At 42.6% G+C, this 13,479-nt stretch overlaps 1 protein-coding gene across 1 annotated transcript; it reads right to left on the minus strand.

The window, feature by feature from the left end:
- Positions 1-11,272: 11,272 nt before the first annotated feature.
- Positions 11,273-13,242, minus strand: LOC145802979 (uncharacterized). Its single transcript, XM_082895993.1, has 2 exons — positions 12,750-13,242; positions 11,273-12,640 (listed from the first exon to the last, which is right to left on the minus strand). Exons 1-2 carry the CDS (start codon positions 13,219-13,221, stop codon positions 11,616-11,618), a joined length of 1,497 nt encoding a protein of 498 aa, XP_082752119.1. The 5' UTR covers positions 13,222-13,242; the 3' UTR covers positions 11,273-11,615.
- Between the last annotated feature and the right edge of the window lie 237 nt (positions 13,243-13,479).

Raw genomic sequence — 13,479 nt, forward strand, 5'->3', positions numbered from 1 at the left:
AATTAAATTTTGTGGATCTCTTCCATTACGAAAAGTGGGAGAGGGACCCTACACTAATTTTTCCTTTTTTATAAAGCTATAAAAAGTTAAAAAAATTAAAAAATCAAATTAAAAAGTTTTTTCCAAACGAAATATGAGTCTCACCTATCACATTAGTGGTGTGGGTTTTGCAGTTTGAGAAAAAATTTATAATTGAAATCATGAATGGATGATTGACAAATAATTAAATTACAATTTGAGTAGTTTAGACGGTTTCAATTTACTAGTGATTGAAGAATAATTTTAAATAATTATCAAGCATATATATAATAGATGACATTAATTAAAATAATATTTTTCATATATATAACACTAATTTAAATAAATATCATATCTTAAATATTTCTCACATAGATTTTTATTTTGATATTTCATTAAAGATAATATATATGTATGTATTAACTATAGTGAATGATTTCGAAAGCGAATTATAAATTTCAAACTGTTGATCAAACTAACCCGCGATTAGCTAGTAGATCGATGCAGATTAGGTGGTTTGGTGCAAATTGGGTTGTATCTTGCACAGCTTTATTATATTCTATCACTAAAAACAATACATATTTATAAATAAATAAAAAAAGAGACACAATTTATATTTTAATTTTTTTTACCAATGTGGTATTAATTTTAAAAAATAACAATCAATTTTTTTTTTATTTTTTTTTATTAATTTAACACACTACATCAATACAATTACATCATGTACTGACCTACTAAATAATTCCTCCTTGCTTTCACATATTTGAGATTCCCCTCATGTACAAAAATATTGGTGACTCATCATCAAAAATAAAAAATAAAATAAAATAAAATAAATATTGGTGATTAATTAATAGAATCAATTAATAGTTGAACAAGATTGATCTTCTCTTCCGGATCAAGTAATTTTTATCTTACTTAGCTATTCATTGATCAAATATAAAAATGTTATTTGATATTATTATTGTATCTAAAATTCTTACTACACTTTCTCATGCTCATCTTAAATTAAAGATAAAAGAGTTATTAAGTTTTGAGTACTTTATTTTCCTAATATTTTCAATTAATATTCTCCTAATGTTATTTAATATTTTCATCAAGGTTGATCTTGATGAGGTTATTGTCTGATTTTGCTGTGTAGTTTTTTCGTTTTGGCCTTTTTCTATCTAAAAAAATAAAAAATCTCCTTCTATTTTCAATTAACTTAAAAGAAATACAATGAACTTTGTTAAATAAAATATCAACACACTTATTTGCTTTTTGTTATATAAGATCTATCCTAATTATTCCAAGCCGACTCAAAAAATACATGTATTATAAATAAAATTAAGGATAAATTACAAAATGCACTCCTGAGATTTGTTTAAAATATGGATTACTCCATATGGTTTAGAAAACTATAAATATCTCATTGTCACAATTTTTTATTTAACATAATTAATTAAAAAAATAAAATTACTAACTGCTTTTTTATACAATAAAAAAATTATTTGAATTAATAACTGAAATAAATTTCTAACATCATTAAAAACTCTTAGTTGATTTGATGATTTATTAATAAAATGAGTTATTTTTTATGAAATTAGAAATTTCAAGAGGAGGGATGTAATTTCTAAAACTACGGGGGACAATTTATACTTTAAGAAAATTTTAGAAGGTATATTTGTAATTTATTCTAAAATTTTAATTAGATCGTGTGACTCATTTGATATTTAAATATAATATCGATTATGATTTTGGCACTTGTCAATTTAATTGAAAATGACTAATAGATGATTCGACTATATGCTACTAATTAATACCTTTAAATATAAACTCCATATATTTCAATTTGCATAATGAGCACACCAGCACACAAATTTGTAGAAAAATATTTTATTTATTTTTATTAATTTCAATAGTATAATAAATCTTATGTAAAGTGTGATGAAAAGATTTTACGATTTTAATGAATAAAATAATGTATTTCTTTTGATGAGAGGTGAATAAAACCAGACTCAAAATTGTCAAGAAATATCCTATTAAATAAAATATAATCGTCAACAAAGTGGGTGACGAAACACTTTTTAAAATCAAGTTTGGCTTTCTGTTTGATTCAACTACTCCCCCATTATATGGCTAAATTTTTTGGAATATTGATAACAGGATGGCCATGATGATGGTGTTCATATCCAAATGAATATGTTCTTTGTTTTAAAATAATAATAATAATAGTAATAATAGTAATAATGGTAATAATTTATAGAGTCCGGTTTTTCGGCCGCACAATCCTACCGCCATCCTTGCGGCACCTCCAAAACGACGTCGTTTTGGGAAAAATTTCAATTAAAAAAAAAAGAACAGAAACCAGAGGAAAAATCAAAGGAGGAGAAGAAGGAAAGAAGAAGGGAGAAGAAAGGAGAAGAAGAGGGGAGAAGAAGGAAAGCAGATCCGAGCAAACCAGAGTGGGAGAAGGATGAATGAAGAAGGGAGCAAAAGGAAGGCAGCTAGCTTTCACCCACCACCATCACCGCCCACCTGCTCCTCTCTCTCTCTGCAAAAAAGACCCAAAATCATAGCCAATGAGATAATCTGGACAAAATCTAGAAATCTTGCTTTTGTTGAGAGAATCAGAGGAGATGTGGGGTTGTTTGTGTGGTTGAGAGGGAGACAAACTTCATTTGAGTTTGTGTAAAGAGTTAGGGCGGGTTTGATTTTGGCCCCCCTCCGTCCTCTCTCTTCTTCCCCTCTAGTTTCTAGGTTTGATTTTGGTCCCCCCCCCCTCCATCCTTTCCCTCTTCTTCCCCTTTGGTTTCTATTCTTTTTTTTTCTTTTTTTTTTAAATTGAAATTTCTCCCAAAACAACGTCGTTTTGCGGGTGCCGCAAGGATGGCAGCACGATTGTGTGGCCGAGGATCCGGACTCATAATTTATATGTCTAGTTGAGTAATGCTAGAAATTGAGTAATGCTAAAGACTCATAAATTTGACTTACAAATTCACCCACAATAATGTAGCAAGAGAATTGGACACTCAATGATTGAATGCGTAACAAATCAAAAGTTAATACCTGACATATCATTATGGGTATAATTGTAAAAGTTTTTTTGTACTCTTAAATATTTTCTTGTATAACAAATCAAAAGTTAACATATATTCTATCACATCATTGCGAATACTTTTTGAGAATCTCAAATATTTTTCCTATCTACGGTTAAAAATGAGGAAAGGGGAGTTATTAAGTGATGATTAGAATGGGTAACAAGTTATACCGTACGAATAATACTAGGGATCATAAAAAAAATATTATGAAAATAATCATGAAAGATTTTCTACCTTTAAATTATACATATAACAAAACACTACACACTAATCATATGATGAAAAATCTTCATAATGCATTTCATGATATTTTTTTCATGATTCATAATTGTAAGAGGGGCTAATTTGAGCCCACTAAATTATTTAGGCCCAATAGCCCAAGATTAGTGGGCCCGAATTTATCGCAAGTCCAAGAATCGGTGGGCCCAGATTTATCGCCATCAAACGGATTGAATCGCTGTAAGCCTCGAAAGGGTTCGGGTCCACGAACCTAGAGACTTACTCGGGCCCGGACTCGAAAGGGTATTAAGCAAGCCTAGAGATCCGAGGCACTCGGACTCGAAAGGGTTCGGATCCACGAACCTAGAGGTCCGAAACACTTGGCTTCGAACGGATTCAGACGCAATCTAGAAGTCGCTCCGTTAATGAGTCCCAGAACACTTGCGGGCTCGGAGCTTTCCGGGGTCTACGTACCAGAACCATGGGCGTAATGGAGTCCGAACAAAGGACCCGATCCCGAGGACGGTGAGTGGAGATAAATTCACTCTTCGGTTAAACTAGCCTATACCCGGGTCGAGGTGGCACGACCCCGGGGGGTCCATGAGACTCGGCAATATTTTGCGGCAGGACGTCCTCTGGGACTACTCCTGACCCTTTGGGATGATTGGGGATCATTGGTTAGGTGTGGCTAAGAAGAAGGGTTCGCCGAGGGATTGATCTCCTCTTCGGGGTTTTCTCATCCTCGGAGAAGTCACCTCCTCGGAGAAGTCACCTCCTCGGAGAGGTCACCTCCTCGGACAAAGTGGTTAGAGAGAATATCCCCCATGTGCCTTGCACATGGGCTCCATCCTACATCATGAGGTGTCTATAAATAGCACCCACCCATAGCTTTACAAGGGATGGATTTTGGAGATTTTTAACTCTTGGGAAAGAACTAATTTCCCTTCTCCATTATCGACCTTGAGAGTGAAAGTGGGAGATCAATGGGAGAGCCTTGCCATTATTCTATTCTCTAGCCATTTTGCCTTCTTCTTCACCCAATCTCTTATCTCCATCATCTCCTTTGTTGTCGTGTTCCTAAGTTGAGATTATTGAAGAATCTAAGCCTCTCATCATATTCTAGAGAATTCGAAATTGTTCTTCAAGGATCTTCGAAGATCTTCGAATTTTCCAACTCCTTTCTTGAACCCTCTCCTACATTTTGGCGACTCTGCTGGGGAGGCGGATTGGTTAATGGTCTCAACGAGATCTGGAATCCACACAACTCCAACAAGGATGGCGGGAGAAAATGAAGTTCACCAACAAGGATCCTCTAATGGTGGTGATGACAGGACCACGGCTCCAGATCAACCACTTTTGCTTGAAGCCATTCAAGGACTTCAAAATGCTCAACAAGAGATTCTTACCACTCTTCAGAATCTCACTCACACCATGATGGTGATGAGTTCTAACTTTGCACCGGCGCCAAACGGAAATCAAACTGTTGGTGGAGTTATTCCCGCCGGAACGCAAAATCAAATCCAAGGAGAAGTAGGCCCCAATCAGCCTGTGGCTCATGGCAACACGGCCACAGTAACACATGCTCAAACCACAGTAGGCGGCAGCAGTTTGCCCACACCCGGTCTCCATGGCGTGCCAAGCCAAGATCCAATGGTGACTAGGGGAGTTTCTGGTGTAATGAACGGCACTCCAACGACTGCTGGTGTCCAGGAAAACATAAGGAGCATGATGGCGCAAAAGGGAGCTATGCCCGTACCTAATCTTGTTACGCCACCAGTGAATGTTACCCAAGCACCAAGCGGGCCTCCTTTGGTGCCGACAACAAATCTGCAAGCACAACCCGGTATAGCGGCGCCGTACGGTGGACTTTACGGGCCTCAATTCAATATCCCATCACCGACTGGCTTGTCTATAGGCGCTGATGGCCAGTATCGTCAAATGTCCTCACCAATGATGAATTCGCAGCACCAGAATGGCCAAGACGCCTCTAGCTCAGTCTTCGGGTACATAAGCCAAGTCCCGGGAATACCACCATCAAACTCTCTCCCTCAACAGTTTCTCACTCTCGCCGATGTGCAGGCCATGTTCGATCTCGAACGGGGCAAGAGGACCTTACCCTCTTTGCCTGATCCAGACGTCAAGCCGCCTTACCCCATTGAGATGCTGAGCTATCCATACCCTGAGGGGTATACAGTGCCGAAGTTCATCAAGTTCGACGGCAAACAAGGAAATGCCCGAGAACATGTTGTGCGGTTCATCGAGACTCTAGGTATTCATGGTTCAAACCACGTCCTCCGACTGAGAGAATTCTCTAAGTCCCTCACCGACCGAGCATATAGTTGGTATGTTAATTTGGCCCCAAACTCTGTCCGAAGTTGGGAGGAAATGGTTAACAAATTCCACTCCAAGTTCTTTCAAGTGGCGGAGAAGGTGACCACACTTACATTGTGTAAAGAGAAGCAACAAGAAAGTGAAGACATCCTTGACTACGTCAAAAGGTTTCAGGACAAGGCCGTGGATTGTCATGAAGCAGTTGAGGAGAGTTATCTGGTTCAAATTTGTCTAGAAGGGGCATTGAGCAGGTACAAAATGTTTCTAGTTAACCACAAGCTACCCACCTTCTCGGCATTAATAGAAGCAGCTCGGAACATTAGCATCCCTCAGGCTCAGGAGTCCGGATTTAAAGCCAGTTACAAGACTAGTTTCAAGTCATCTCGTGGACCTATCGTTGCTGCTGCCTCTGCCCCGGATACCCGAAATTCACAAGGAGGAGGTCATAGGGGCCAGAAAAGAAAGCAATATAATGGTGAAAAGGGGAATGTTTCTTATCCATGTGGAATCGAAGAAGTGAAAGCTCTAGTTAAGGAATGGGTGACTGACGGAGAGCTAAAATTGCCTTATGTTGAAGAAATGCCATCAAAAAAGGACCGTGAGAGCCCTGAATTTTGTGTCTACCATCGTACATTGAAACATCCGACAGAGAAGTGTTGGACTCTCAGGAAAATCTTCAGAGATAAAGTCGAGGCAGACGAATTGAGGTTCAAAAAGCGAGGGACTCAAGACATCCGAGAACAACCATATCCTCAACACCGAGACAAGGGCAAGAATGTTGCTATGATAGCTTATGAAGGCCCAATGATCGAGGCTATCGCTAATCTCGATGACGATGACTGTTATCTGGACGACATCCTCGAGCCAGAGGGTGAACAAGTTTACTATGGAAGTGCTCTCGATCCAGAGGGCAGAACATTTATGACTCATGGCGAAGATCCCTTTGATCTAGAAGGAGGAGAAGAATGCTATGGAAGAGGAGGACACCATGTTTATGTGGCATCTTATTTTGAGGAGACCGAGGAGATGGTTAACTACGAGCCTCCAAGAGTGGAAAAAGATCCGGATCACTATGCCAAAACCCTGCAAGACTGTGTAAAGTTCAAGCAGTTCTTTGACCAGCTTGGACTTTCCAGGGAGGCAAGAACGGAAATCACCAAGTCTATCATTAATATAGCCGAGGCACACCATGAGGAATGCATGTCGACTGAAGGGTCTATCCCGAGGAAGGCAAAAGAGCAATCTAGTGCCATTACTTTCTCCGAGGCTGATCGGAAGTATCCTTTTTCTCACAATCGCCCGCTTTATGTGACTGTTTTTATTAACGGGGTTGAGTTCAAAAGGGCCTTTCTAGATAGTGGAGCCTCTATCAACATTATGACTCGCGCTACTCTAGAAAAAGCCGGAATCTCTGAAGAACGCATTGTGAAGCAGCCGATAGTCATCACTGGCTTCGGTGGAGAAATGAGAGTTACTATCGGATGCGTAACTGTTGATTTAGCCGTTGGAGAGATTCGCTCGGCCACCAAGTTCCATATTATCGATTCTGAGGCAAATTATCACATCATTCTAGGGAGGACCTGGATGCATAGATATGGGGCTGTACCATCGAGTTATCATCAGTGTGTTAAGGCTAAATGGGGAAAGAAGACGGTGACAATTCAGGCTACAGAAAGGCCTTTCGAGATCCATGAAGCTCATTATTCTGATGCCATCTACTTCACCGAACTGGCTGTCGAAGAAGTTCCCACCACCTCTAAGCCTCGAGGGGTCAAAATTCCTCGTTGGGAGGATATCAAAGATGACAAGGAGCCGATGACAGAATCAAGTAAGCGGGCGATGTCTAGACCAGAAAGTCCGCCTATTCCTCGGAAGGTGATGAAAGTTCGAGAAGGAGGCAAGATGGTGTATTATTTATGAAGGCGCGGGGAGTCGGTTTCTTCAGTCACCGACTCCGAGTCAAAAGAAGAGCCTCCTGACAATGATATAGTAATAAAGCCTGAAGTGGCTCCAGAATGTATGCAAGATGGGCCGAAGCCTCAGCCTGAACAACTTATCGAAATAGATCTGAGTGATGGACAAGATGCACCGAGGCCGGTATTCGTAAGTTCGAGCCTTAGCCCAGAGAAGCGGGAACAGTTGTTAAAGTTGATAAGCCGATACTCAGATGTGTTTGCTTGGTCATATAAGGAAATGCCCGGACTAGATCCTGACCTAGTCTCCCACTATCTTGATGTGTTCCCAAACTCCAAGCCAATTAAGCAAGCTGCTCGAAAATATCATCCAGATCTCGAAGAGAAGATTAAGAAGGAGATTGAAAAACTTCAACAGGCTGGTTTCATCCGGCCAATACAGTACCCCACGTGGTTAGCAAACATCGTGCCAGTAAAGAAGAAGAATGGCCAAATCAGAGTATGTGTAGACTTTCGAGATTTGAACAAATCTTGCCCGAAGGATGAATTCCCTCTTCCTCACATCGACACCCTCGTGGATACTACCTCGGGACACCAGATGTTCTCATTCATGGATGGATTCAGTGGATACAATCAGATTAAGATGGCTGAAGAGGATGCAGAAAAGACCGCTTTTAGAACACCTCTCGGAAACTTCTTCTATACAGTCATGCCTTTCGGACTCAAAAATGCCGGTGCAACTTACCAAAGGGCTATGACTGCAATCTTTCATGACATGATCCATCATGAGGTGGAAGATTATGTTGATGATCTAGTGGTGAAATCCAAGAAAGAAGAAGACCATCTCCGAGACCTTGAGAAGGTATTCAAGAGGTGCCAGAAATTCAAAATGAGAATGAATCCTCTCAAATGTGCTTTCGGGGTGACGGCCGGGAAGTTCCTCGGGTTTCTTGTACATAGGCATGGTATCGAGGCAGATGAAGACAAGGTCAAATCTATCAGAGCAATGCCTCCCCCGCATTCTCAGAAGGAGTTAAAGAAGTTCCTCGGGAAGGTGTCTTATATTCGGAGGTTTATCCCAGCACTGGCAGAGATCTCTGCGCCTTTCGGCTCTTTGTTAAAAGGAGATGCCAAGTTCGAGTGGAACCAAGAGCACCAAAAGGCCTTTGAGAGAATCAAGGCGGCCTTGACCTCGCCTCAGACCATGATAGCCCCGCAGCCCGGGGTGCCTCTAATGTTGTACCTAACTTCAACCCCCAAGTCCATAGGGGCATTATTGGTCCAAGATGTAGATGGAGTAGAACGCCCGGTGTATTACATCAGTCGGAAGATTCGAGGAGCAGAAGTCCGATATACTCCAGTAGAGAGACATTGTTTAGCTTTGGTATTCACTGCCCAAAAGCTCAGACATTACTTCCTAGCACATCAGATTCAGATTGTTACTAGAAGTGATCCAATCCGATACCTCCTCAGCAAGCCTGCTCTAACCGGGAAGGTGGCAAGATGGTTGTTAGCATTGGGTGAATTCGAGATCACATGTGTAGCCCCCAAGGCGATCAAAAGCCAAGCCTTAGCTGATCTCCTTGCCCAATTTCCAAGTGGTGACTATGAACCAGTGAATGAAGAATTAAGAGGAGAGGTGCACGCAGCTATGGCTTCTGAGGAAAGCTTCTGGACATTGAGCTTTGACGGAGCAGCAGCCGGAGGGAAGGGAGGAACCGGGATAGTCCTTACAAGCAAAAGTGGGGAAAAGTTATATTTGTCTTATAAACTGGATTTCCATTGTTCGAATAACGAAGCCGAGTATGAGGCTCTTATTTTAGGCTTGATAGCAGCTGAGAAGCACAGTATCAAGAAGATTCGGATCCGGGGGGACTCAAAGCTGATAGTGAAGCAAGTTTCAGGACAGTTCGTCTTAAAGGAGCCTGCCTTGGCCACATATCGAACAACAGTCCAAAGGCTTCTTGACAAATTTCAGAAGGTCGAAATAGAGCATGTGCCTCGCTCCGACAACAAGTTTTCAGATGCCCTCGCAACATTAGGGGCAAGAGTTGACATTCCAGAGGAAGAGGCAACAATTGTTATCAAGAAGAGAACAGAACCTTCAATAATACCCGAAGACAAAGGCCTTCCGGAGGACTGGAGAGGAGAAGTCCTCGAGCAACTCAGAAGCAAAGTTGGAAAACTGACTATGGCCAAGCTCGCCCAATTCACAATTATTCAAGGTGAACTTTACTTCCGAGGAGGTACCGGATTCCTAGCCCGGTGTATTGGCCAACAAGAAGCAAGCTTCCGGCTACAACAGATCCATGAAAAGTCTTGCGGGGATGGGGATATCAGTCTGTATAGAAGAATCCAAAGACAAGGTTATTATTGGCCCGAGATGGAAAAGGACTCAAATCAATTACAGAGGGAATGCCCCAAGTGTCAGTCATACATCCGGGAGGATGAGAGTTGCTTTGAAATTGATACCCCTGACTGGAGGCAAGTCTACATTGACTATCTCAAAGAGGGAACACTACCTGAGAGCCCGAGGGACATTGCACACCTCAAGAGGAGAGCGAGGCGGTACTTTCTTGACCAGGACAAGCTGTATAGAAGAAGTATTGAGGGCACTCCCCTGAGATGTCTCTCCAAGGAGGAGTCAGATCTAGTCCTCGGAAGAGCCCACGAGATTGAACATCAAGGAGGGGCTCGGCTGTTCGAGCAACTTATACACCTTGGGTATTACTGGCCGACCATGGAGTCAGATGCATCCCATCACGTGAAGAGGTGCCAGACTTGTCAGAAACACGGAAATTTGATCCATGCTCCAGCTGTAGACCTGCATAGTATCCGAACGCCATGGCCGTTCCATACCTGGGCTTTTGATCTGATAGGGCCCATCTCCACATCTTCTAAGGGGTACAAGTGGATTCTCGCAGCCACAGAATTGAGTACAAAGTGGGTCGAAGCAATTCCTCTGAAGAACGCTACGGGGCCTGCAGTTGCGAACTTCATCAAGGAGAATATCATTTGCCGATTTGGAGTACCAAACACCATCCTCTCGGATAACGGCACTCCCTTCATAAACAAAGATGTGAAGAGCCTCCTAGAGACTTACCAAGTGAAGCATCACAAATCCACACCCTACTATCCAAAAGGGAACGGGCAGGCGGAAGCCACAAACAAGACACTGATAAGGATTCTGAGCAAGATGATGGATGAGTTTGGGGGGACTTGGTCCGAACAGTTGATAGTAGCCCTATGGGCGTATCGCACTTCGAAGAGAAAGCCAACTCAAGCAACTCCTTACTCCCTTGTGTATGGGTCCGAGGCAGTGTTACCTATAGAGTTGGAAACGCCATCTGCTCGAATGGCTCTCGCCTCGGGAATGGTATTGGAGCCTCGAACCACCAGATTGGAAGCATTAGAGGAAAAGCATGACAGAGCTGCAAAAGTCATGGAAAGGTATCATGAGTCCATCGCCCGAGCCTATAACCAGACTGTGGTACCAAGGAAGTTTGAAGAAGGTGATCTAGTATGGAAGATTGTAGACCCAATCATGCGAGGACAGCCTTTACCCAAGTTTTCTCCAAAATGGGAAGGGCCCTACAAGGTGGTTCAGGCAAGCTCAAGCGGGTACTACAAACTTGTAAGGGTTGAAGACGACTTCCGAACTGGCCCGCTCAATGCAAAGTTTATCAAGCATTACTACCCATAGTTGGACTCATCTATGTTGAAATTCATTTTCACTTTCTTACTTTGTCTAAAGGTTGTATTTCCCTTGCGTTATGAAGAAGCTGGTTTTCTCTATGGTGTATGTTTTATCCCATCACTTACAGTGAATCTATTATGCTTTTGTCAAGAAAGTTGAAGAACTAATGAGAATATTTCAGCTTTTATAAACATGTGCATATGATTGTTCTATCATTCGAAATAAATATTTTATCAAGTAGAATGAGAAAACAATGCGAAAATATCCAAACAACAAAAATTTTGTCATTTCGTTGCATTGTCCTAGATAAAACATTTTTATCGAAAGGGGCAAGAAAGTAATGATAAAAAAAAAAACTCAATCTTTCCTAAAGACACCTTCGAAGAAGCTGCCCGTCACATCTACATCTGGAGGACAAACAGTAGAGTGTGCCTCTAAAGTCTCCAAGGCCCGAGCATAACCCGACTCAAGTTCACGAAGAGTTACCTTTGTCTCATCTATAGAGGTGCGATAAGAGGCAAGCACAGACATAAGTTCCAGCCGATGACTGGCGTTCGAAGCTATATCCAGGCGCTTCCGAAGCCATGATAAGTCCACTTGGTGACGCTCCATGTCAGAGATCCCCTGATACGCCGTCTCGACTACTTTTCCATTAAGGTCACACAACCGTTGCGTGTCCAAGCTATATAAGATAGTGGCAAAAGACTCGAGAAGAGCAGTCTGAATGAGTGGACACTGGCAAGCAAATGAAGCAAAGGTCTCCGGGTAACTTGAATGCACAAGCTGTAGAACTGAAGCAAACTCAGGAGCTACCCAATAATGGAGAAATGATACTTTGCCAGAAGCTGAAGGAGGAATTGGGGCCGGAAAGCTGCTAGTCTCAGGAATCTCCCCAATGTCTATCGGGTTAGATGAACCACCCGGAGGGGTAACTCCCGGCAGAGGTCCCGAGCCTGAGAATGCCGAACGATAAGGGGAAAGACCAAAAGCATCACTATCAATGTGGAAATCACTGAGATTCAAATCCAAAATATTTGAAGGCACTGGCGATGAAGAACCTCTAGCAGTCGTCTCAAAGGCAGGTGTTCCCCCTTGAGAAGGAGAACCGTGAGGAGTTACAAAGAGAGTCGGAGTAGAGTCCGGGGCAGGTGAAGACGGGACCCCGGTAGCAGCTAACACTGGAGCAGAGTCCGAGGCAGGTGAAGGCAGGACCCCGGTAGCAGCTAACACTGGAGCAGAGTCCGAGGCAGGTGAAGGCAGGACCCCGGTAGCAGCTAACACTGGAGCAGAGTCCGAGGCAGGTGAAGGCAGGACCCCGGTAGCAGCTAACACTGGAGCAGAGTCTGAGGTAGGTGAAGGCAAGACCCCGTTAGCAGCTAACACTGAAGAAAAGATAAGAAGGCCTTATTAGAGGTAGGGAACAGGAAAGTCATTTAAGTAAAGATTTCTCACAGATATAAGTAAATGACAAACTTCAGAAAGAAAGATTACCAGAGGGAGAATCAATATGCAAAGCAGGGGCAACTGAAGGACTCCTAGCATCAACAAAGTCACTTGGTCGTGTAGAGACCACCTGATCGATCTCAATGTCTGATGAAGCCTGAACAGTAGTAGTCATCCCTGAAGAAGGAAGGAGGGCCGGAGGATGAGAATCACCATAAGTGCCAGAGCGAGTCTCAGAGATCTCTAGCACATCCACCTCCACACCATTCCCAGAGGCGCACCTCATCTCTACATCGCCTCTAGAAGCATGGCCCGCGACATCAATTTCTGTGGCATCAGTCCCTCCAGCAATCTCAACATCAGAACGGTGAGCCCCAACAAACTCGTCACCAAGGTAGTGCTCCTCCTCAGCTACGGTAGGGCGATGACGACGCGTGCGTGGAATAAGGTCACAAAAATGATCGGAGGACTCAGCCTCATCATCATCGTCATCTATAACTGCTATACGAGGGGTGCACATCTTCACAAGTCTTGCAGACAAAGGGAGGATGTCGTCCAAGTCTGAGTCCGGCCTGGGGGAGGCAGCATGGCCAGGAGCCACGGTACCGAGAACGTCAACAACCGCAGGATCCTACATAACATGGGCAAATAAAAGTTTTCATTTTAGAAGGTATAGTCGCAAGAAGGAAAGTAGCTTCAAATCAAGAATTTCGGGTACCTCACGAAGCCTTTTGGAAAGGCGAGGAGCGGAAGGACTGGCATCAGAAGTCCTCTTGTG

Source organism: Camellia sinensis, chromosome 11, assembly GCF_055761805.1.
Source record: "Camellia sinensis isolate YWXY chromosome 11, ASM5576180v1, whole genome shotgun sequence".
NCBI lineage: Eukaryota > Viridiplantae > Streptophyta > Magnoliopsida > Ericales > Theaceae > Camellia > Camellia sinensis.